Consider the following 24635-nt stretch of genomic DNA (forward strand, 5'->3'; position numbering starts at 1 on the left):
TAGAACTAGGAATAGTTACAATAATGGTATTCCTATTATTTTGATTCTTGGAACATAAAATGATTAATAACTAAAAATCTTGAACATTTATTCGTTCTTATTATTTATAGTGAATAACTAAAAATTAATCATTCGTTCTTAGTTCTCATACTAAAATCATAAAAATAAAGAATTTGAAGATCGGACACCGCAAAACATAGAATTTTCTCAAGAGAAAAAAACAAAAATCTAATCTTTACAAAAATTCGAATAATAGTGTAAAAGTGATTTATTCTCTTGAAACAGAAAAAAAAGTTAATTTTGTGCTTTCATTTTTTTTTAAACATTAATACATATCTTTTTTTAGGTTTGTAAATAGTTTTTTTCTCTCGTGTGGCTACCATGGTCCAAAAAAGAGAGGTTGGAAAGTTTTTTGATTTTTTTGATTTTGATTTTTTTTTGTCATCTAGATTTGTCAAACGGAGAAAATAAAAATTGTTTACATAAAGCTCATCATCTATTATCAATAAATATATTTTTATATCTAAGTAGATAAATATATTAGCAGAAAAAACAAAACCGAAATGAGATTTCCAAGATTATCTTGTGATTTCGCTGTTTTGTTGGTTGTTTTCGTAATTTTTTCGGTGTCTTTGGGTGTAGTTGCTGTCACAAAAGAAATATCGGACCCAAATTTACCCGGTGCTCCTAATATTACTCCCACAATGTCGAGTCTGAGTGTTACACTTGCAACAACTACAAAGGTAACTTTTGTTTATGAATCAACTCCTCCCAGCACCTTAACAAAATACAACATCGTAGTGAATGGAGTATCCGTCACAAATGACTCGTGTGTAACTGGTAATAGCTGCACAGTGACTCCTTCAAGTCCTTCCTATAGTATTTCGGTATCGGCCACCAGCGATACCTCGACATCCACACCGTTATCAGTAACCGGAGTGCTTCCACCGGTGATTAGCGTCCCAACTCTTTCATTGTCAACAACACCAACATCAATCCTTGCAACCTATTCATCTACAGGTGGTTTTGGAGCAATTCTCTATACAATTAGTTTGGGATCATCTGTTATTCCATCGTGCAATGGAATCCAAGCGACCACTTGTAATATCACTGGATTGATGACACTCTCACTCTATACAGTCATAGTGTCCGCCAGTAATGATGGAACTATGAGAAATGCTGCTTCATCCACCAAGCTTTGGGATTATATTCAGAATCCATCTGTTTCCTTTTCCAACATTAGAACAAAATCGATGGTCGTTTCTTTTAGTGCCGGAGGAGGTAATCCGATATTGACCAGGTACTCAGTGGTTGTCAATCAAACGAATATAGATGCTATTTTCTATGCTTGCCAGGATATTACTGCAACTAATTGTACCATTCCCAATTTAATTGAAAATACACTCTACGCGGTAACTGTTTTGGCAACCAACAATGGTATTACGAGAAATGTTATTGCTTATGGTCAAACATATCCAACGATTTCACCATTGCAAGTGACTGCCATCATTCAGATTACAACAATGACAATTTCCTATCAAACACAGGGTGGTGTTCCAGGTGAAACAAAATATTCGGTTACTCTCAATGGTAACCCAGTTCAAGGATGTCAGCAAACAACAACAACTTCTTGTTCGCTCACAGGATTAGCTCCTGGAACCAACCAAAGTATCGGTGTATCCGCAATCAATGATGGAAGTACAACTACCGCAACTTCAATTTTTAAAACTTGCGACCGTCCAACAATGTCATTTCTTGATATTATATCACTGACTACCCAAACAGTTTCATTCACCTATTCTAGCGCAGGTGGTGTTCCAGGTTCAACAACCTATAGTATCACTGTCAACGGCAACTCCTTAGGCAACACTGGATGTGAAAAAGTATCCCAATGTACTGTATCGAATTTGGTACCTGGTTCCGTTGTTTCTGTACAAGTAATAGCCAACAACTATGGTTTTAACTCACCATCTTTGAGCGCTATTGGAACTCTTTATTCTTTAGTGAGTGTTCCAACTGCAACATTTGTGACTACAGCCAATTCAATCACAGCAACCTATTCCACAACAGGAGGAGTACCAAATCTAACAACTTATATCGTACGGAAAGATGGTTTGGCATTCTGCACTTCAGCAAGACAATGTATTATCTCAGGATTGAATGAGAACCAAGGTTATAACATTACAATCGAAGCAACCAACGATGGAACTACAACTTCCAAATCTTCGATTGTTTACGCTTACGCTCCACTTGCAAACCCAGTTATCAATGCAATTGTAAGAACTAAATCGGTGAACCTCACATACTCTGCATCAGGAGGAAATCCAGATCTTACCTTTTACACTGTCAGTATCAATGGAACTGTATCGGATACTTGCCAAAATACTCGTACCAAGTATTGCTTAATAAACGTGCTTCCAGATACCACTTCTGTTTTCATAGTTACTGCAACCAATAATGGATCTTCCACAAATTCGCAAAAATCAGTAATATCCTATAAATGTATGTATTTCAATATCAATATTTACTTATTTATTCATTAACTGACTCTATTTATTATTATTTTTTAGCAATCAATTCACCATCAATTCAAACATCCAATGTTGCAATGAATTCAGTTGTTGTACAATATTCAGTTTCTGATGGTGTTCCAGGTGAAACTCTATATAGTGTCAGTTTCAATGGTACTGCTTATCCAAGTTGTCAGAATATTCAAAGTAATTCATGTCAATTGGATAATCTCAATTCAGGTACCACCTATATTATCAAAGTGACCATGACCAACGATAATGATGTTCAAAGCACTGAAATTTCAGTAAACACTTTGGCATATCCAGATCTCTCAGTTCCTACGGTCACATACATCCAAGATAGAAATAATCTTGTTTTCAGTTTCAATAGCACTGGTGGTGCACCTAATCTATCAGTTTATGAGATCATTGTAAACGGAACAATCATTTGTTCAAATACAAATTATCAATGTGATTTATCGGTTTCATTGACAGAACCACAATTATATAATCTCGAAGTGACAGTCAGAAACAGTGGAAAATCAGCAACCAACAAACTTTCAATCACACTATACCCAAATCCAACATCAATACAAATATCAGCCGTAACAAATACCACAAGTGTCTATGTCGAATGGAGTCAAAGTTCAGGTGGAGAGCCAGATAAAACTATTTACAACGCATCAATCTCATATAATGGAATCGATTGGGTATCGAAATGCAGTGGTAAACAATTAAATTGCACTTTTGATAATTTGGCCTCGAGTACACCTTATCATTTCCAAGTTTTAGTGATCAACTCTTATTTCAAACCTATCCCAACACAAGCCAGTACAACAACTCAATCATTACCATCTACAAACTCAACTTGCGCAATGAACAGAGGTGAACCATCTTGTTCAAACAATGGAAATTGTTTATCAGGTGTTTGTTCTTGCAATCAAGGCTGGACTGGTATTTTCTGTGAGAAACAATATACTCACACCGAAGTAACTCCAAATCCAACGACACCATCATACGACACAGCCATTCAAGGAGTTACATATTCATTCTCACTCAACAAAATCACCGAAAAAGACAATGTTGGAACCACTGTCAAAGTATTTGATCTATCGACATTGAAATGGACAATGATATCCTCCACAAATATCACAGTTAATAATACGGCCACCGGAAAAGAAGTCAGAGAATTGAAATGGGTATATTCAGCAATCAATCAAGCAGGACTCGATGGTGCTGAAATTACGATTCGATTCTCACAATACTTAAAGTTGGATAATGACAGCAGTACAACATCATTCCCAGTGGAATTTGCAGGAAAAGACATTCCAGTTCAATTGGGATCAATGAAATATTATATGAGCATCAAGAATTGGAATTTCGCAAGCAAATTAAATTACTTGGAGATTGCAAGTGTCACCACTCGACCAAAGGATGCATCATCATGCAGTTCAACAGAGAATCTTTCACAAATTGATTTCTCCAAAGATACAGATTTCACAGTTTACACAGTTGGAGATGGTGCTGGAAATTATGTTGTTGGAAGACTTGTCAATCTCGTTTTGTTGGATACGATCCCAACATTAGTTTCACACAGTTATTCGTTGAACTCAAGCAATGGAGATGTAAATATCGTTTCAAACGTTCCATATTTCTCACAACAAGTCGATGTTGATCCAGAACTTGATATGCTCGTTTCACCAACTCGTTCAAATGATAGTTGCAAGAAAGACGATAACAAATGGAAGATTATTACTGGTGCTGTCGTTGGAAGTGTTGTATTTGCTTCCGTCGTTGTTGTCTCTGCAGTTTTATTGGCAAAGAAATTTAAATATCATAGAATCTTTAGAAAGATTTCACTTTTGAATAAATAATAAATAATTGTATAATAAGAAATAATATCAAATGAGATAATAAAAAAAAATGATTTTCAATACCTCTCTTTCTTCTTTTGGCATTTCGCTGAAATTTAAACAAGGTGATGTTTAAAATAATATCTTTTTTTTTTTGCGAAATTCTTCGATTAGAAAAAAAATACAAAAAAAAACCATAGCAACAAAAAAAAAAGGATTTTTTGATCAAAAAATCTAATTCTAAAAATTAGGGGTTTCTGATCTAAAAAAACCAACAAAAGTTTTAAAACAATTATCGTAAATCATATCTCATAAACCATTTATTTATATCTTTACAAGATATATTATTTGAAAATAAACAAAAATGAGACTTCCAAGTATTTATGGAAACTCCATAGATTTGTTGGTTGTTTTAGTAATTTTTTCATTATCCTTGGGTGTTATTGCTGCCTCAAAAGAATGGAATCCAAATATTGATTTTTTAATTGCCACGAGTGCCACTAGTGGTCCTGGTGGCGGTGGTTTGGCATCTGTCACCATGACAAGTCTAGATATTACAGTTACAACAACGCAGCAAGTAACTTTTACCTACAGTTCATCTCCTGCCAGCGCTGGAACTACAACCACATACTCAATCACAGTTAATGGCGCGGTCGTCTCAACACCTTCATGTGTTAGTGGAAATACGTGCACAGTGTCCCCAGAGCAATCCTTTACAATCACAGTGGCTGCTGTTAACAATGGCATAACATCTAATTCAAAGTCAGAGTCTGGACATCTTTTACCCGTGATTGGTGCCCCAACTCTTTCATTGACATCAACCCCAACAACGATCCTGGCAAGTTTTTCAGCATCAGGTGGTTATGGAGTTATTCTCTATACTGTTCTATTGAATGGCGCTAACTATCAATCATGCGTAGGAATCCAAGCCAACAGCTGTAATATGACTGGATTGACTACTTTGGCAACCTATACAATTAATGTTAAGGCGATCAATGATGGAACCACTCAAAATAGCCAAGTATCATCCACCAAGCTTTGGGATTACATTCATAATCCAGTTATTTCCCTTTCCAGCATTAAAACTACATCTTTTATTGCTTCCTTCAGCATTCAAGGAGGAGATCCGACATTGACCAGGTACACCGTACAAGTAAATTCTGTGAATGTAGCTGATTGTACCTATACTACTTCAACGACTTGCGTGATTTCCAATTTAATTGGGAATACAGCTTACTCTGTGGATCTGTTGGCCATGAATGATGGTGTTTCAATAGTTAAGTCGGTCTCCACTATGACATATCCAACGATTTCACAATTACAAGTGACCGCCAGCATTCAGATTACAACAATGAAAATTACCTATCAAACCCAGGGTGGTGTTCCAGGTGGAACATTATATTCGGTTACTCTCAATGGTAACCCAGTTCCAGGATGTCAGCAAACAACAACAAATTATTGTTCTCTCTCAGGATTATCTGCTGGAACCAACCAAAGTATCAGTGTAGTTGCAACTAATGATGGAGGTTCAGTTTCCCAAGCCCCATTTTTCAAAACTTGCGACCTTCCAACAATGTCATCTCTTGATATTATATCACTGACTACCAAAACAGTTTCATTCATTTATTCTAGCGCAGGTGGTGTTCCAGATACACCGACAACATATAGTATCACTGTCAACGGTAGCCCCTTAGGCAACACTGGATGTGATAAAGTATCTCAATGCATGGTATCAGGTTTGGCACCTGGCTCCACAGTTTCTGTACAAGTACTAGCCAACAACTATGGTTTTAACTCAGCACCTAAGGTTGTTACTGCCATACTTTTTTCTTTAGTGAGTGTTCCAACTGCCACATTTGTGACGACAGCCAATTCAATCACAGCAATCTATTCCACAACAGGAGGTGTACCAAATCTAACAACTTATACAGTATCGAAAGATGGTGTGGCATCATGCACTTCAATAAATTCAACACAATGTGTTATTTCAGGATTGAATGAGAACCAAGGTTATAACATTACAATCGAAGCAACCAACGATGGAACTACAACTTCCAAATCTTCGATTGTTTACGCTTACGCTCCACTTGCAAACCCAGTTATCAATGCAATTGTAAGAACTAAATCAGTGAACCTCACATACTCTGCATCAGGAGGAAATCCAGATCTTACCTTTTACACTGTCAGTATCAATGGAACTGTATCGGATACTTGCCAAAATACTCGTACCAAGTATTGCTTAATAAACGTGCTTCCAGATACCACTTCTGTTTTCATAGTTACTGCAACCAATAATGGATCTTCCACAAATTCGCAAAAATCAGTAACATCCTATAAATGTATGTATTTCAATATCAATATTTACTTTTTTATTCATTAACTGACTCTATTTATTATTATTATTTAGCAATCAATTCACCATCAATTCAAGCTTCAGCTATTACAATGAATTCCGTTGTTGTACAATATTCAGTTTCTGATGGTGTTCCAGGTGAAACTCTATATAGTGTCAGTTTCAATGGTACTGCTTATCCAGGTTGTCAGAATATTCAAAGTAATTCATGTCAATTGGATAATCTCAATTCTGGTACCACCTATATTATCAAAGTGACCATGACCAACGATAATGATGTTCAAAGTGATGAAATTTCAATAGGCACATCATATCCAGATCTCTCAGTTCCTACGGTCACATACATCCAAGATAGAAATAATCTTGTTTTCCATCTCAGCAGCACTGGTGGTGCACCTAATCTATCAGTTTACGATGTATTTGTAAACGGAACAATCATTTGTTCAAATGCCAATTCCCAATGTGATTTATCGGTTTCATTGACAGAACCACAATTATATAATCTCGAAGTCACAGTCAGAAACAGTGGAAAATCAGCAACCAACAAACTTTCAATCACACTATACCCAAATCCAACATCAATACAAATATCAGCCGTAACAAATACCACAAGTGTCTATGTTGAATGGAGTCAAAGTTCAGGTGGAGAACCAGATAAAACTATTTACAATGCATCAATCTCATATAATGGAATCGATTGGGTATCGAAATGCAGTGGTAAGCAATTAAATTGCACTTTTGATAATTTGGCCTCGAGTACACCTTATCATTTCCAAGTTTTAGTGATCAACTCTTATTTCAAACCTATCCCAACACAAGCCAGTACAACAACTCAATCATTACCATCTACAAACTCAACTTGTGCAATGAACAGAGGTGAACCATCTTGTTCAAACAATGGAAATTGTTTATCAGGTGTTTGTTCTTGCAATCAAGGTTGGACTGGTATTTTCTGTGAGAAACAATATACTCACACCGAAGTAACTCCAAATCCAACGACACCATCATACGACACAGCCATTCAAGGAGTTACATATTCATTCTCACTCAACAAAATCACCGAAAAAGACAATGTTGGAACCACTGTCAAAGTATTTGATCTATCGACATTGAAATGGACAATGGTATCCTCCACAAATATCACAGTTAATAATACGGCCACCGGAAAAGAAGTCAGAGAATTGAAATGGGTATATTCAGCAATCAATCAAGCAGGACTCGATGGTGCTGAAATTACGATTCGATTCTCACAATACTTAAAGTTGGATAATGACAGCAGTACAACATCATTCCCAGTGGAATTTGCAGGAAAAGACATTCCAGTTCAATTGGGATCAATGAAATATTATATGAGCATCAAGAATTGGAATTTCGCAAGCAAATTAAATTACTTGGAGATTGCAAGTGTCACCACTCGACCAAAGGATGCATCATCATGCAGTTCAACAGAGAATCTTTCACAAATTGATTTCTCCAAAGATACAGATTTCACAGTTTACACGGTTGGAGATGGTGCTGGAAATTATGTTGTTGGAAGACTTGTCAATCTCGTTTTGTTGGATACGATCCCAACATTAGTTTCACACAGTTATTCATTGAACTCAAGCAATGGAGATGTAAATATCGTTTCAAACGTTCCATATTTCTCACAACAAGTCGATGTTGATCCAGAACTTGATATGCTCGTTTCACCAACCCGTTCAAATGATAGTTGTAAGAAAGACGATAACAAATGGAAGATTATTACTGGTGCTGTCGTTGGAAGTGTTGTATTTGTTGCCGTCGTTGTTGTATCCGCTATTCTATTGGCAAAGAAATTTAAATATCATAGAATCTTTAGAAAGATTTCACTTTTGAATAAATAATTGTATTTTTAATAAAATAATAATATAAATGAAATAAATCATAAATAAATTTTTTTTCTGTAATTTAATAAATAATAAATAAAAATTTCAAGACAAAATAATCAACAGAATTATTAGTAACACTTCCTTGCTTCTCTTACTATCGCGAAAATGTTCTATAAAAGTAATTTAAACCTGGTGACAAAAAGTCTTCAAAAAAAAAACGTGTCTCATTCCATTCTCAAACTTCTACTTCCATGACTACATGAAAATTTTTCCCGGAAATTGGATCCCCATCTATTGAAGTTGCATATATACCCACTTCTCTATTTGCAACTTATTCAGTCACAGGTGGTTATGGAATAGTCCTCTATACCGTAAAATTGAATGATACTGACTATCCATCATGCACAGCAACTCAGGCAACCTCTTGTAATATTTCTGGATTGAAAACCCTCACACCATTTCAAGAAGTAATACAAAAAGATTTGCATATGATGAAATTCAAAATCCAGTTACAATAGTCGCCATCATTACAACAAAATCGATAGACATCACCTATACTGTTAAGGGAGGAGTCTCTGGATGTTTTCACTGTTCAAGTAAATGGAACCATAGTATCATGTTGTAAATATACAAATCAAAGGAAATGTACTATTCCAAATTTATTTGGAGATACACTCTATTCTTTAAATGTAATTGTCACCAATAATGGCATTACAAAAAAAAATGTCACAGAAGTTCGAACATATCCCAAAGATTTCACAAGTTCAAGTTAGAGTCAGCATTCAGATTACAACAATGACAATATCCTAGTCACCGGTGGGTGGTGTTCCGGATGGAACAACATATTCCGTTACTCTCAATGGTGCTTCTGTTCCAACATGTCACCAAAAAACATCAATTTCTTGTGAGCTCACAGGATTAGCTCTTGGAACCAAAGACATTTTATCGATGACTACCAGGTCAGTTTCATTCAACTATTCGAGCACAAGTGGTGTTCCGAATGAAACTACAACATACAGTATCACTATCAACAATAATCTAAGAGATACCTGTGAAATCCAGATCTTACCTTTTACACTGTTAGTTTCAATGGAACTGTATCGGATACTTGCTAAAATACTCGTACCAAGTATTGCTACTAAAGTTCTTTTAGATACTACTTCTGTTTTCAATGATACTGCAACCTATGATGCATCACAAACTACAGTAGTAGTTTCACAGTTATTCATTGAACTCAAGCAATAGATGGTTGCAAGAAAACCGATAACAAATGGAAGATTATTACTGGTGCTGTAGTTGGAAGTGTTGTATTTGTTGCTGTGGTTGTTTCTGCGGTACTATTGGCAAAGAAGTATCACTCTCATAGATTCTTTAGAAAGATTTCACTAAAGTAAATAAATAAAAAGCAAATAGATCTTTTCGAAAGAAAATAAGATAACTTTCACTAGCTTTATCTTATTTAAAATTTCAAAATTATATTTTTGGACTAAAGGTATCGAATAACTTGTTTATTGTATCTATTCTTGAAATAAAACAAACTGTTTAAGTTGCTAGAGAAAGTAAAGTATTATTGTTAATTGTGATTGTGATTTTGATCATCTTATAAAAGAGAAACCTATAGTTTACCCAGTCTTCATTGAGATACCAGAGCTTTTGACCCCAGGAAGTATCAGCATTGTGCTATTATCAATATTGTTAATTCATTCTATATAAATTCAATAACTTCACTCTAACAACATGCACAAAATAGAAAATTGGCAAATGAGTTGTTTGAGATATGGCGTAGATGGTTGACGCTTAACTGATGCAAACTTAGAATAAGCTTATTTGTTTAAAATACTATTACAGTAACCAAAATCTATTAATTAAAATGGGTATCTATTTATGATGATTTCACGGTTTGAATGTGATTGGCCAATCAATTAAGATCTCAAAGATTGGTGATCATTTAAAAAGCTAGAAAGAAAAATGATGTCATGATACACAAATAACCGGTTCATTGGATTTTGGATAAATTAGTAAAACGAATTTTTTGTTTTTATGATTACCGCCTTTTTGCGAGTTCAAGAAAAGATCATGATCTTGTATAATACCATACTGTCGCAGTACAACGAAGTTTTCTAATAAACTCGAGAGTGAATAAAAAGATTTTAGAAAGCAACAACTTGTTGTTTCATGAACAAACGATCTCATTAATTGATGGAATCTAACTTGATCGAAATCTACAAAGTAAAGTAAAACAGTTTACAATCCAAGTTGTAAAACCGATTAAAAAAACAAAAAATAAAAGAAAAAAAGAAAAAAACAGAATTTTTTCTAGAAAAACTATCGTTTCGAGCATGGTTTTCCAGTTGATTTCTACATCAATCATTTGCAAAATTTGCAGTGAATTGTGGGGATTTGATTCAAGAACAGATCATTTTGATTGAATTTGGGATATGAAATTTGAATTTTTGCATGAATTTATGGTTAAACCCTGAACGTTCAAAATGATCCCACCGATATTTATTTTTCTATCTTTTAATTTGTTATTATTAAGAATTAAATCAATTTTTAATAATTTGGCGTATTAGATTTTTGATTATAAATAGATGTCTGAAAGTTATAACAAAAACCATTCGTCATTTCTGAAATAATCTACAAAATGTCTGCTAAAATCTTCTCTATCTTATTCATCATTGTTCTCTTTGTTGGAATTTCCATGGCTGCTTGTCCATCCGGATGGTATGTTATCAGATATAATCATTTTTTACCTTTTTTTCCAAAAATACTCCTATATTGATTCTTTCTATTACTATTCATTTATTATAATATTAAATAGGGATCTCTGTGGTACCAAATGTTACAACCCATTCCAATCTGACTGTAACTGCGGATCCGTTGTATGCTCAAAGGGATTATATCCATGCAAGACTTTATGTGTTCCCGCCTCGAATCCATGTGCTGGAACTTGCCCATAAACCAGCTAGCATCCTATTTATAAAATAAACAAATAGAAAATAAAGAATTCTATTATTATATTTAATTTAAAACAAAATAACCAACTTTCCGTTGCAAGAGTACATTCCCATTCTATAGACAGAAGTTTTGCTTCCTATAAGTTCCCACCAAAAAATTAATGGGAGAAAAAAACCAAAGATTTTTTTTTTTTCTTCAATTTTATTAAACAAAATAGTTGTATTTATCCATACTTAAACAGTTAGGTGATACATCTTATTTTAGATACTTTACGTTTGTTTCATTCATGAAGGTAAAGCATTTCTGGAGCGCTCACTACCTTATTAGGAGTTGGCAATGATCATCATTAATAAGTAGTTTATATGATGTCACCTGTTATCCTGGAGCAAAAGAGCTGCCTTGACTTTTCACTGCGAGGCTTAAGTCTAATCACTCGAGAACTTTCATGTTCTAGACGTAAAGAAAACAACTAGAGGGTAATTAACAATTATTTTTAGTAGATAAATAATAATTTATAAATAGATAAATTAACAAATTAACTATTCTATTATAGTTAATTACAAGTACAGTATATAGTTATTGTTTTGTCGAATATTCAGAGAAAGATTCAGCAGTTGAAGCAATCTAATTTCATTTATTTTAGTTTAAAAATAATAATGATTATCAATAACAAATAACGATCAAGATTATCATGTCATGTACGCCTGTATGGTGACTAAAAGTCCGCCTGACCGAGTAGAAGACGATTATAATTACAATAATGATAACAACAATCAACATCATTAGCAGATATAATTGTAGTAACAATGGCGGATCTAATATTTAGTTACAATCTGAGTCTCAATCACAAGAAGTCACGGTTGAACAAATATTTGGTGACTGGGGAAATCGACTAATCGATTAGCTACATAATGGATGACGATACATCTGACTTTGGGGTATTGGATTGATAATCAATTAGTCTTTCTATGAAGCAGATAATGAAGATGAGACCAACACCATAGTTAATCAATAAATCTCTTCTTTTGATGAACAGTTATCTGCCAAATACATTAAAAGAATCAAATAAACATCATTTCAAATTTCAAAAAATAATGACCTTGCAATTGGAGTTCGACCTAAAGATGTCGCCAAACATCTCACTGGCGAACCTTTATATCAACATCACCTCGATGGATGACAAGTAAAAAAAAGACTCCATCATTGAGTGTTGCTTCTGTCACAGACTCAGATCACTTATTGATCCATTATCTCTTTCCAACTGCAACCTGGACTTCCCAAGTAAGTTGGAAAGAGATAATGGATCTCAATACGAATCGTTACTTGGATTAAAAATGAAATAAAATCTTTGAATTACAAATATCTAGAATAAAAGTTTGTCTATCATATCTTTCTAATCATTTTCTTTCGGTATTTGCATAACATTTATTTACAAATAAAAACTTCAAAATTGGGAAATTCGATGTTTTGTATTGTTTTTTTTTTTTTTTTTGATGATCACACCACACTGAAATTCATATGATTTTATTTTATTTTGTTTTCTTAAATTGATTTGGTTTGATTTGAGTATCACTCATTTTATATTTTTATATTTATTTATTATAATAAAAAAAGATCAATATGTCATATAAAGTATTAGTACCAGTTAAAAGAGTTATTGACTATGCAGTAAAGATTAGAGTTAGACCCGATAAGACTGGTGTCGAGACTGCCAATGTAAAGATGTCGGTCAATCCATTCGATGAGATCGCCGTCGAAGAGGCAATCAGAATGAAGGAAGCAGGATTTGCCAGTGAGGTTGTCGCTGTATCGTTGGGTCCAAAGACCGTACAGGAGACCATTCGTAACTCGATTGCAATGGGTGCCGACAAGGGTATTCACATCGAGACAGGCACCGCCGACTTGCAACCACTCGGAGTTGCCAAAGTCCTAAAGAAGTTGGCCGAGACTGAGAAACCAAACCTAATCATCTTGGGTAAACAAGCTATCGACGACGATGCAAATCAAACAGCACAAATGTTGGCCGGTCTTTTAAATTGGCCACAAGGTAAGTACTAAGCATTTATCGTTAATATGTTTTAATAATAATAACAACAATGATAATGATAATTAATAACTAATAATAAACAAAAAAAAATATATTATATATATATATATAGCTACATTTGCATCAAAGATTGAAGTAGATAAAGCAAACAATTCAGTAAAGGTAACACGTGAGATTGATGGTGGTTTGGAGACACTCTCAATGAAGATGCCAGCAATCATTTCATGTGATCTTCGTTTGAATGAACCACGTTATGCTAAACTTCAAAATATGTAAGTAAAAACATTTAATTAATAATATATATCGTCATTCTAGATTGTTGTTTGTTACTAACAAAATATTAAAATATAAATAAAAATCATAGTATGAAATCAAAGAAAGCAGAATTAAAAGTACAAACACCACAAGATTTAGGAGTTGATATTTCAAACAAGATTAAAACAATTTCAGTCGAGGAACCAGCAAAGAGATCAGGAGGTATCAAGGTAGACTCTGTAGATCAAATCGTACAGAACCTCAAGAAACACGCTTTAATTTAAAATATGTTAAATTTTTTTCAATGATAGTGGTTGTGGCTGTTTCACAATTTATTAATAAACAGAAATATATAACCAAATTTACACAGAAAAATCATATTATTTACAAAGGTATTTTATTAAAATGTAAATCCTCCGAACCATGAATCGTCCCTGGAAGAACGCCTGACAGAGACTTGGGGTGAAATGTGGCTATCTATATCATAAATTCGGTGATAAAGAGGATGCTACACCTCTAAAAGTAAGTACAACTTAAACTTGTCACAAATTATAAATTATTTATATCCTAATCATCACCAGTTTTATGTTAAAAAAAAAACATTACATTATTCCAATATAATAACAAACATAAACTGAATTAATTAATTAAAAAAAAATAGTTAACAATTAATTTAATAAATCTAAAAAGGGAACATGAAAGATAAGTTTACAGGCTATGAGTGAGTTTATTTTTATTTTATTTCTAAGAGTAGGTGTGAAAGAAAGTAGAGTGGTGTGTTTTAAATAAATAATAATAATAACCATTCAATTAATTCTTTATATCTTAAATTTTAATGATAACAAAACCCAACAACACAACAGACCTATTTTTAGTTTTATTTTTAAAAAATTTGTGATTTTTTATTTCACATAAAAAAAATTTTAACGATTTATTAATAATCTTTAATCAATTCCACTACCTCTTTCTATCAATCAAATCCTAATAATATATCATACAATATTACTTTTTATTGTTAATATTGTTTAAACAACAATCAATCAATCATTCATTTATTTATTTATTTAATTACAATCGATCAATTCAGAATTAAGATATAAAATATAAATTTAATAATGTATGTTAAAAAAAAAACAAAACAAAACACTATATTATTAGCATAGCAAATAAATAAATTAATCTTTGCATAAAGCGAATGAATAAATGGTTATACCAGTATTTTAGAGTATAGTAATGATTAGTATATATATATATATAGTGGTTTTCACTGATCAATCAACAAATCAAATAGATATCATTGGTTTATTTTTGTTTCGAAACCAATTAATAGATTTTAATCAAAATATTAGTTTCTTTATTTAATCTCAATAAAAACACAATAATAACAAACCAATAAAAATGAATATTATTAATAATAATAGTTTGTAATATTATATCCAATAACAATCAAAAAATCAAAATAAAATATCATTACTATTTATATTATTGTTGTTGATTATTAAAGTGATGACTAATAAAATCATATCTTATATTCATCACCATCATTTTCATCATCAATTATATGATCAACACACAAACACACAAACCACAATAATGATATATGATTGCTAATTATGACAATACCATCATGCAATTTATTATTACAAAAACATTTAAACAATCTTTTTTTCCATCATCAGTAAAAATACACACAAGCACACCAAAACCATACAAAAAACAACCCGAATAAACAGTTTTGTGAAAAAAGAAAAAAAAAACTGCTGAAAGCGGAAGATAAATACTTTATTTATTTATTTTAATAATCAAAATCATAACTTCAATTGTTTTGATCATAACTGCACTTGTTGTAATATCAAGATATAACAAAAAATAACAATCATATCATAACAAATCAAATCAATCAATATTGACAACAACAATTTTATTATTGTCATCAATTTCTTATAACCATAAAAAAAAAGAAAAAGAAATAGATAGTTAGATTTATTAAATTATTTGATCATATAATCACTTCCTCTTCAATAAATTAATATCTTTTTTTTTTTTCATTTTTTTAAAATAATCTAGTTTAGTATAATAGTCAACTACCCATATTTTTGTATATATAGAAAATAGATAATAAGCAAAATAATAAGTTTAGAAAAAAAAAGATAGAAATAATAATTGAATAGTAGTAATAGTAATAATAATAATAATAATAATGAGTAAAGCCAATCATTATTTATGTCAAAAGAGGGCAGCGATCAGATGGATCGAGTTGGTGCTCGAAATGCAATTGCCAGAGACAGATTTCATAGAGACTCTGGCAGATGGTGTATTGCTGTGTCGTGTCATTCAAACGATCAGTCCAACACTGATGCCACGTATCTCCATACCGGAACCAAACGCACCACGCCGAACCGTACTCTTTAAGAACAGCGAAAATATATCATTCTTTTTACAGGCTTCCGCTGATATGGGTGTGCCTCGTCACAAGAGATTTGCGCTGGCCGACCTCCAGAATACAAATCCAAGCTACACCAACATCCGACGTATCATCGAATGTCTTGAATCCATTTGTAAAGTAAGTACTTTCTTCCAACAACAACAACAAAACCACCACGACCAACCAATAACCACCACCGTTCTTATAATATTTTTTCAAATTTCCATATTCCAATTCACCAATTCCAATATTTCATTTTTTTCTTTCCTCTTCTTCTTCTTTCCATCCATCTTTTACTCTATTCTTTTCTCTCTCTTTTTCTCTTCTTTTCTTCTATTGAAATTATTATAGATTGCCAATTCAGATTCACAATATGAATTCATGGTTGAATGGCCAGTTTTGGATCCAAGCAAAGTCAATTTCCGAGACAATGAAGTGGAGGAAGCTGAAAAGTTGTTGGCACAGTTCACCATACGTGAAACCAAGCGACAAGAAGTCATCAAGAAGAGTCAGAATCAGACAACCGACTTTTCAGTGGCTGCAACCAAGAACCAACTGTTTCAGCATGTCGCCGATCAGAAAAAGATGTATCCCGATAACTCACCAAAGGTAAACGATCACATCAATCACAATCATCATCATCATAATAACAACAACAACAACAACATAGATACTACTTCTAATTTTACAAGCGACAATAACAACAATCACAATCACACTAGCGATAATAATCTAATCAATAATATTAGTAATCTTGAGAATAATAATTATAAACACAACAGACCACATTCAAAATCATTCTTTATACCATCTTCAAATGTTAGAAGATATAATGGCACTAGCACTACTACTACTACTACTTCTCCAACAACTACGAATAATAATAATAGTGATGCAACATCAACAACAGCAACAACAACAGTCAGTAATACACCAAATAACTTTAGAGATATTTTAAATAAGTGGAAATCATCGGCGTTATCTTCTTCTTCTACTTCACTCTCTAGACAAACACTACCGGTTAATGGAGTTGTACAGCATGCTGCTAAACTTTCAAGTCGATCGAATACATCGAACAGTCTATCGAGTACAAACTCAAGCTCGTCAACTCCACAGCTATCACAGACCCAGACACAAAACTCTACACCTACATCGGGAACACCTACAATACCAACAACACCAATAAGTTCATCGCCATCAATCCAATCCGTTTCATCCGTATCAACAACACCATCAATGATATCTATTCCTCAACATCAACAGCCAACGCAACAACAAGTAAAACAAGAACAACAACAAACAACCAAGAGCGAGCAACAACCAGCAATACAAAAACCAACAGAAATACAAGAACAACCAACACAACAGGTACAAAGTCAAACTCCAACTACACAACAAATATCATCACCTATACTATTAGGAATAGATAACAACAATAACAACAACGATAATAATAATAGTAATAATAATAATAATAATAATAATAATAATAATAATAATAATAATAATAATAATGACAATACTAACGATAAACCAAAAGAACAATTTGCAAGCATTTCATTCTTTGAACCATGCTATACTGTGAGAGTATCAAGTCGTGCTTCACTTGTCAGGCCAATAACATCCCAAACATTTGTTGATCAAGCTCATTTTATAAACAATAACAATAATAATATAACTAACAGTGGTAGTAGTGGAAGTAATTCACCATCTATTAACAGTAACAATAACGCCCTCAACAAGGAGGTTGACAATCAACCTTTAGTATTACAAAATCATGTTTTAAAGAATAGAGTTAGAAGTTTTAGTAGTAGTGTAGTGCCATCTAGTAGTACTTTTAATAATGACAATAACAATAATAATAATAATAATAACTTTAATAATAACAATAGTTCAAATAATGAAAATGATAATAATATATCTACGACTTCTTTTACTAATCAACACTCTAATATACTACAACAACAACAGAGATCAACTTTGGGCTCACCTGTAAAATCAACATCCTCTACTTCCAGTAGTCCAATACCTGGCTCACCACTCACCACTTCAGCGGTAGTTCACAACAACACCAACAACACTGCTGATACAACAACAACACCAACAATAACCAAGCCTGACACTGTAAAATTAGAACAACCACTGACTACTAGCACAACAACCACCACCACAACTACAACTACTACTGCGTCCACTCCAACTGCACCTGTTGCCACCACCAAAATTGTAGAATCAACACCAACATCAACAACACCGGCACCAACATCATCAGCTGTATCAACACCAACACTTGGCGAAGCCACCAACAAAGACGAACAAAAGAGATCGTCGCTCGAGATCAGAGCTGCCATTAGAATTCAAAGAGCTACAAGAAGATGGTTAGAGAGAAATCGTCAAAGAATTAGAGGTATCTATTTTCATTTATATCAATAACCATTACAAAATATTATTGATATTCATAATCAACTAACTATTTATTTTTATTATTTAAAGAACGTGACAATGCCTACAGAGAAAGAATTGCACAGGAGATGGCAAAGACTGAGACTGAATATTTGAATCGTTTAGTATTCTTAAGAGATGTATGTTAACTATTCTATTTAATAATAATAATAGATAATTTAGTTTATTAATTAATGTTTACTTTATTATTATTATTATTATTTATTTATTTTTAGAATATATTAAAAGATTTAAGAGAAGCAATTAGAAAAGGTCAACCAATTATATCGGATGAAGAAATCAGAGCTATCTTTAGTGAGTTGGAGAGTATCATTTTGACTAACATGCAGATTCAAGATATGTTACAGGCAAGACTACAGTCATGGTCGACTGAAACTCTTATCGGTGATATCTTTGTCAAGTTTAGCTCGTTCTTGAAGATCTACTCGCAATACTCTATCAACTACGAAGTCTCGATGGAGGTATTGAATGAATGTAAGAAACAACCGAAATTCAAATCCTATCTCAACAAGATCAAAGATAAGAACGAAGAGATTAAACTGCGTGGTTTAGAAGACTATCTAATTAGACCAATTCAAAGAATACCTGTAAGTTAACTTCTATTACCATTGTTTCATAGTAGATTAACTAACTGGTTTATTATATTTGTTCATTTTATATATTTTAGAGATACAGTCTTTTGTTAAAAGATATGATTAGTCATACTTGGCCAACACATCCAGATTATCAATCGTTGGAGAAAGCATATGTATCGATGAATACAGTTGCCGAGAAGATGAATCAAGCAAAGATCTCTGCAGAGAATAGAATGAAACTAGCCGATATTCAAGAGAAGTTGGATGCTGAGCCATCCAGTACTGTGTCGGTTGTCAAGGCACACAGAAGATTCGTCAAGGAAGGTGAGTTCTACGAGGTGATGACCAAGTCAAAGAAGTCACCGCTGGTTCTCTACTTGTTCAATGATATCCTCGCGGTGACACGTCCATCGAAATCCGGTTCGTTCTTTGGCAAGACCAAGACGATTCGTCTGCAGTTCGAGTCGAGCTACAGTCTTCACAAACTGAGAATCCGAACACTCGAAGACACCAACAGCTGCACCAACGCACTGAAGATCTCGACATCCAGTGAAGATGGCATCGTTATCTGTGCGTACAGCAGTGAGATCAGAGACGAATGGGTTGCCGCTATTCTCGCTGAGAAACGTGAGGCCGAGAAGGCAGAGAAAGAGCAAGAAGAGCGTATCACATCCAAGGTCATCGAGAAGGTTGCCGACACCAAGTTGAAATTGGAACAACAGTTTGCACAGAGAACATCCGGTCAGTACTCGCCATCCGATGTTGAGGCTGCCGGCAATGCAATGGGTGGTGACACTCTCAGTGGTAGCAATGGCAGCTCCAGTGGCAGCAGTGGTGATCTCGGTATCAAATCCGGTAAGATGTCACTCAGAGAGAAGAGAATGAAACTCGTCCAAGAATCAAGAAACAACAGAATGTCATCAAGTGTATCAACATCGTCAACCTCAATCAATACCTCGGAGAAATAAAGCTAAATTATCTTACATTATTATTCAGTAAAAATTTGTTATCCACGAAACAGTAATTTTTTTTTTAGGAGAGTTTTAAATTCAATCTACATAGGAGAGTGTAGTATTACCTGTTTTATCACGATAAATGATTTTCTCCTATGTAGATTGAATTTTTAGAATTTGGAAGTAATCCATTCTCGATTATAATATCTCTACCAATAAGATATGTTAAGTCCTTTGGGAATACATTCACATGTAGAGGTCTATTCAAAATACAAGATATAAGAGATGGTGGTAGTGTGTTTGGTGGAACTTCTAACACTTGGATTAAGTAAAGACAGATGAGTTTGGTTGAATCGTTGGAATTGCTTAATTTTGTTCACATGGGCCAACATCAGACATTTTACAAGGTGTACTTCCAAACATAGAAAATAAATTATTTGTAATAAATAAAATTGATTTGCTATTTCCAAAGAATTGTTAATAGAGAAAGATCAGTTGTTGCGTTGCCAATCTTAGGAATCCTGAAAAATTAGAATAACAATAATTGTGATTCTATGCCACCATAATTGAAATGAAACGAAACGAAAAATAAAAAAATAAAAAAAAAAGTTTGTATTTGTGTGGTATGCACAGTCATCAAATACCACTTGTTTTATTACTTTACCAACTGAAAAATTGAATTGTCAAGTTGATTTGCTGACTGTCAAAATGCATTCTATTCTACTAGAAAACTAGGTGTATTCCCCATTTTCGCAGAAAACTTTTCAAAGACCATTAATTAATTGTTTTTTTAATTTTTTTTTGAAAAATTTAATTTATTTTTAATTTATTTTTAATTTTTACATTACAATTAAGATTGTTTCAATAATAAATATTGCTTTGTCAAAGACAAATATAATAATAAGATTTTTCAAAATACTCTAACAATCTTTAATATTATATATTTATTTTATTTAATTTTTTTTATTTAATTACCAATTTTTATATATATTTTTCAATATCTTTTATTATCTTTTTTTTTTTTTCAATTTTAAAATTCACCCAAACAAATTAATACTTTTTGTTTTTTTTAAATTTCTATTTTTTTTTTTATTTTCAAAAAACTCCAAACAAACCTTTTTTTAAAAGTTTTTTTGCATTATTATTAATCAAGCAAGTCGTTTTATAAATTATTTAAATTACCATTATCATTACTGTATTATTGTATTATATTATAATCACACATAGTATAATTTTTTCCCAGTTTAATTCAAAAAAAGTTTTACACATAAGTGTGAAAAGATATTTTTTTTAATATATATTTTAAATAGATATTTATTTTGTTTATATATTTTATATTTATATTTATATAACTTGTTTATTATATTTACGTTTATAAGAAGAAGAGATTATATATTATATATAGAGTTTATTAGATATGGATCAATTAATTCCTGTTATCAATAAATTACAAGATGTTTTCAATACATTGGGATCGGACCCATTGGATCTACCACAGATTGTAGTGGTCGGTAGTCAATCGTCTGGTAAGAGTTCAGTATTAGAGAATATCGTTGGTAGAGACTTCCTTCCAAGAGGTTCAGGTATTGTCACCAGAAGACCTTTGATTCTTCAATTGACTCATTTGCCACTTGCTGATGATGGTATGTAACAATAACAATAATATTCATTCAACAATTAAAACATTTAACTAATTCAATTATATTTATATTCACATTCATATTCATTCTCTTACTTTTAATATCTTTTTTCTTTTATTTTCTTTTATTATTATTAATATTGTTATTATTTACAATACAATATACTACATTATTATTGTATAACTCAAAACACAACAACACAACACTTATTTCCCAAACACACATCATAATTGAAAATTCAATTTACTTTTTTTATTTTTTTCTTGTTTTTTTTTTTTTCATTTTTTTTTAAAAACCTTGCTATTTTTAAATACAAAAATTAATAATAATGCAGGTGTTCCAACACAAGAATGGGGAGAGTTCTTACATAGACCAAATGATATGTTTTATGATTTTGCAGAGATTAGAGAAGAGATTATTAAGGACACTGACAGATTGACAGGTAAAAATAAGGGTATCTCTGCTCAACCGATCAACTTGAAGATCTACTCGCCACATGTCGTCAATTTGACTTTGGTCGATTTACCAGGTATCACCAAGGTACCGGTCGGAGATCAACCAACAGATATCGAAGTGCAAATCCGTAGAATGATTATGGCATACATTAAGAAACCAAACGCTATTATATTGGCTGTCACCCCAGCCAACACTGATCTTGCCAACTCGGACGCTCTCCAGTTGGCGCGTGAAGTCGACCCCGATGGTAAGCGTACCATTGGTGTCATTACAAAGTTGGATCTCATGGACAAGGGTACCGACGCTATGGACGTACTCACTGGTCGTGTCATCCCTCTCACTCTCGGATTCGTCGGTGTAATCAATCGTAGTCAGGAGGACATCATCTCAAAGAAATCGATCAGAGAGTCACTCAAGAGCGAAGTCCTCTACTTTAAGAATCATCCAATCTACAAGTCGATCGCCAATCGCTCGGGAACAGCATATCTCTCAAAGACTTTGAACAAACTCTTGATGTTCCACATCCGTGATTGCTTGCCAGAGTTGAAGATCAAGGTTAGCAAGATGCTCAGTGAGATGCAGACAGAGCTCTCCTCGTACGGTGATCCACTCTACGACACCAAGAACAGTCAGGGTGCTCTACTACTTCAGATCATCACCATCTTCTCGTCCAACTACAGAGACGCCATCGACGGTAAGCTCACTGAACTTTCCACCAACGAGTTGTGTGGTGGTGCTCGTATCAGCTATATCTTTGACAACATCTTTGCCTCGTGTCTCAACGGTATCGACCCAATGGACGGTATTTCACTCAACGACATTAGAACCGCCATGAAAAACGCAACCGGTCCACGTGCCGCCCTCTTCATCCCTGAGGCATCGTTTGAAATGTTGGTCAAGAAGCAAGTCGGTCGTCTTGAAGAACCATCGTCACAGTGTGTCGAGTTGGTCTACGACGAGTTGCAGCGTATCATCAGTCAGTTGGAGGCAAAGGAGTTGTCAAGATTCCAAAACCTAAAGTCGCGTGTCATTGAGGTAGTCAACAACTTGCTTCAGAAACATAGATCGCCAACCAAGACAATGATTGAACATCTCATCAAGATCGAGTTGGCCTACATCAACACTTCACATCCAGATTTCGTTGGTGGTGACGGTATCTTCCAATCGCTCATTGAGAAGAAACAAAAACAACAGGAAGCAGCCATGCAACAACAACAACAACACCAACAACAATCGAACCAACAACAGCAATCCAACCAACAAGGTTCCAATCCACCAGTCTGGTTGCCACAAACCCAATCAAAGCCAGGCTACCCAAATATTCCACCACCATCGAACGTCAAGCCACCACCCAACTTCAACCAACAAGTCCCACAACAACAACAACAACAACAACAACAAAAGTCAGCACCAAACAAATCACAAAACGAGTCGGGTTACTTCTCATCGTTCTTCAGAGGTGCCTCACCAGATCCAAACTCTGCACAACAGAGCAATGGACAATCACAAAACCAACAAAATTCAAACAACTTGTTCCCACCATACACCCCACACAAATCATCGTCCAACTACAATGACTACCATAGCAACAAGTTGTCGCAGGTTCCATCGGTGATCAAGGCAAGCGAGGACCTCTCCAACAGAGAGCAATTCGAGACAGAGTTGATTCGTGAATTGTTGTTATCATATTTCAATATTGTAAAAAAGAACATCAAAGACACTGTACCAAAGTCCATCATGCATTTCTTGGTCAACCAATCGAAAGAGCAAATTCAAAACGAACTCGTTGGTGCCCTCTACAGAGAAGAATATTTCGATGAACTCCTCGAAGAGTCCCCACAAATCTCTTCAAAGAGAAAATCATGCAAAGCAATGATCGATGTATTAAGAAAAGCCAACGAAATCATCAACGAAATCAGAGACTTTAGCATTTCAAAATAAATTAATAAATATATATTATAATTTTTTTTTTGTAATTTAAAACTATTTTATTATTATTTTTTTTAATTCTTTTGTTATTTTTTTAAATTAAATAGATAGAAGCTACTATAATCAAACAAATAATCATTTTAGATTACAGATTCATCATAATAGTGGGTTTAATTTAAAGTGACAATGTATAAATTATATTTATTTTGTTCACACACATGAACGAAACCGAATCTTTAAAAGTATATTTTTAAAATCCAACACACAGGAGAAATTAAAATCTAGAGCAATAAAGATAGCTATGACAATAATAATACATAGTACTTTATCATCATAGCATTTCTCTTGATTTTGTGACTTCACATCAT

General features: G+C 33.4%; 6 protein-coding genes across 6 annotated transcripts; all 6 read left to right on the forward strand.

Moving 5' to 3' along the window:
* Positions 1-563: 563 nt before the first annotated feature.
* On the forward strand, positions 564-4384 carry PPL_11509 (uncharacterized protein; the record flags this gene model as incomplete). The annotated part of the gene is made up of 2 exons (XM_020582260.1): positions 564-2502; positions 2571-4384. 2 exons carry the CDS (start codon positions 564-566, stop codon positions 4382-4384), a joined length of 3753 nt encoding a protein of 1250 aa, XP_020427563.1.
* A 343-nt stretch (positions 4385-4727) lies between these two features.
* PPL_11510 (uncharacterized protein) lies at positions 4728-8581 on the forward strand (the record flags this gene model as incomplete). The annotated part of the gene is made up of 2 exons (XM_020582261.1): positions 4728-6702; positions 6771-8581. The coding sequence occupies 2 exons, from the start codon at positions 4728-4730 to the stop codon at positions 8579-8581; spliced, it is 3786 nt and encodes a 1261-aa protein (XP_020427564.1).
* A 708-nt stretch (positions 8582-9289) lies between these two features.
* On the forward strand, positions 9290-10206 carry PPL_11511 (uncharacterized protein; the record flags this gene model as incomplete). The annotated part of the gene is made up of 4 exons (XM_020582262.1): positions 9290-9334; positions 9377-9775; positions 9844-9956; positions 10176-10206. The coding sequence occupies 4 exons, from the start codon at positions 9290-9292 to the stop codon at positions 10204-10206; spliced, it is 588 nt and encodes a 195-aa protein (XP_020427565.1).
* Positions 10207-11210: 1004 nt separating this feature from the next.
* Positions 11211-11526, forward strand: PPL_11512 (uncharacterized protein; the record flags this gene model as incomplete). Its single annotated transcript, XM_020582263.1, has 2 exons — positions 11211-11290; positions 11388-11526. The coding sequence occupies 2 exons, from the start codon at positions 11211-11213 to the stop codon at positions 11524-11526; spliced, it is 219 nt and encodes a 72-aa protein (XP_020427566.1).
* A 909-nt stretch (positions 11527-12435) lies between these two features.
* On the forward strand, positions 12436-14110 carry etfb (electron transfer flavoprotein subunit beta/FixA family protein; the record flags this gene model as incomplete). Its single annotated transcript, XM_020582264.1, has 5 exons — positions 12436-12462; positions 12486-12527; positions 13139-13571; positions 13684-13843; positions 13936-14110. 5 exons carry the CDS (start codon positions 12436-12438, stop codon positions 14108-14110), a joined length of 837 nt encoding a protein of 278 aa, XP_020427567.1.
* A 1916-nt stretch (positions 14111-16026) lies between these two features.
* Positions 16027-24279, forward strand: dymA (dynamin like protein; the record flags this gene model as incomplete). The annotated part of the gene is made up of 8 exons (XM_020582265.1): positions 16027-16389; positions 16603-18658; positions 18745-18833; positions 18930-19301; positions 19382-20215; positions 20404-20538; positions 21648-21885; positions 22217-24279. 8 exons carry the CDS (start codon positions 16027-16029, stop codon positions 24277-24279), a joined length of 6150 nt encoding a protein of 2049 aa, XP_020427568.1.
* Positions 24280-24635: the final 356 nt, after the last annotated feature.

Source organism: Heterostelium album (genome assembly GCF_000004825.1).
Source record: "Heterostelium album PN500 unplaced genomic scaffold PPL_scaffold13, whole genome shotgun sequence".
Lineage (NCBI taxonomy): Eukaryota > Evosea > Eumycetozoa > Acytosteliales > Acytosteliaceae > Heterostelium > Heterostelium album.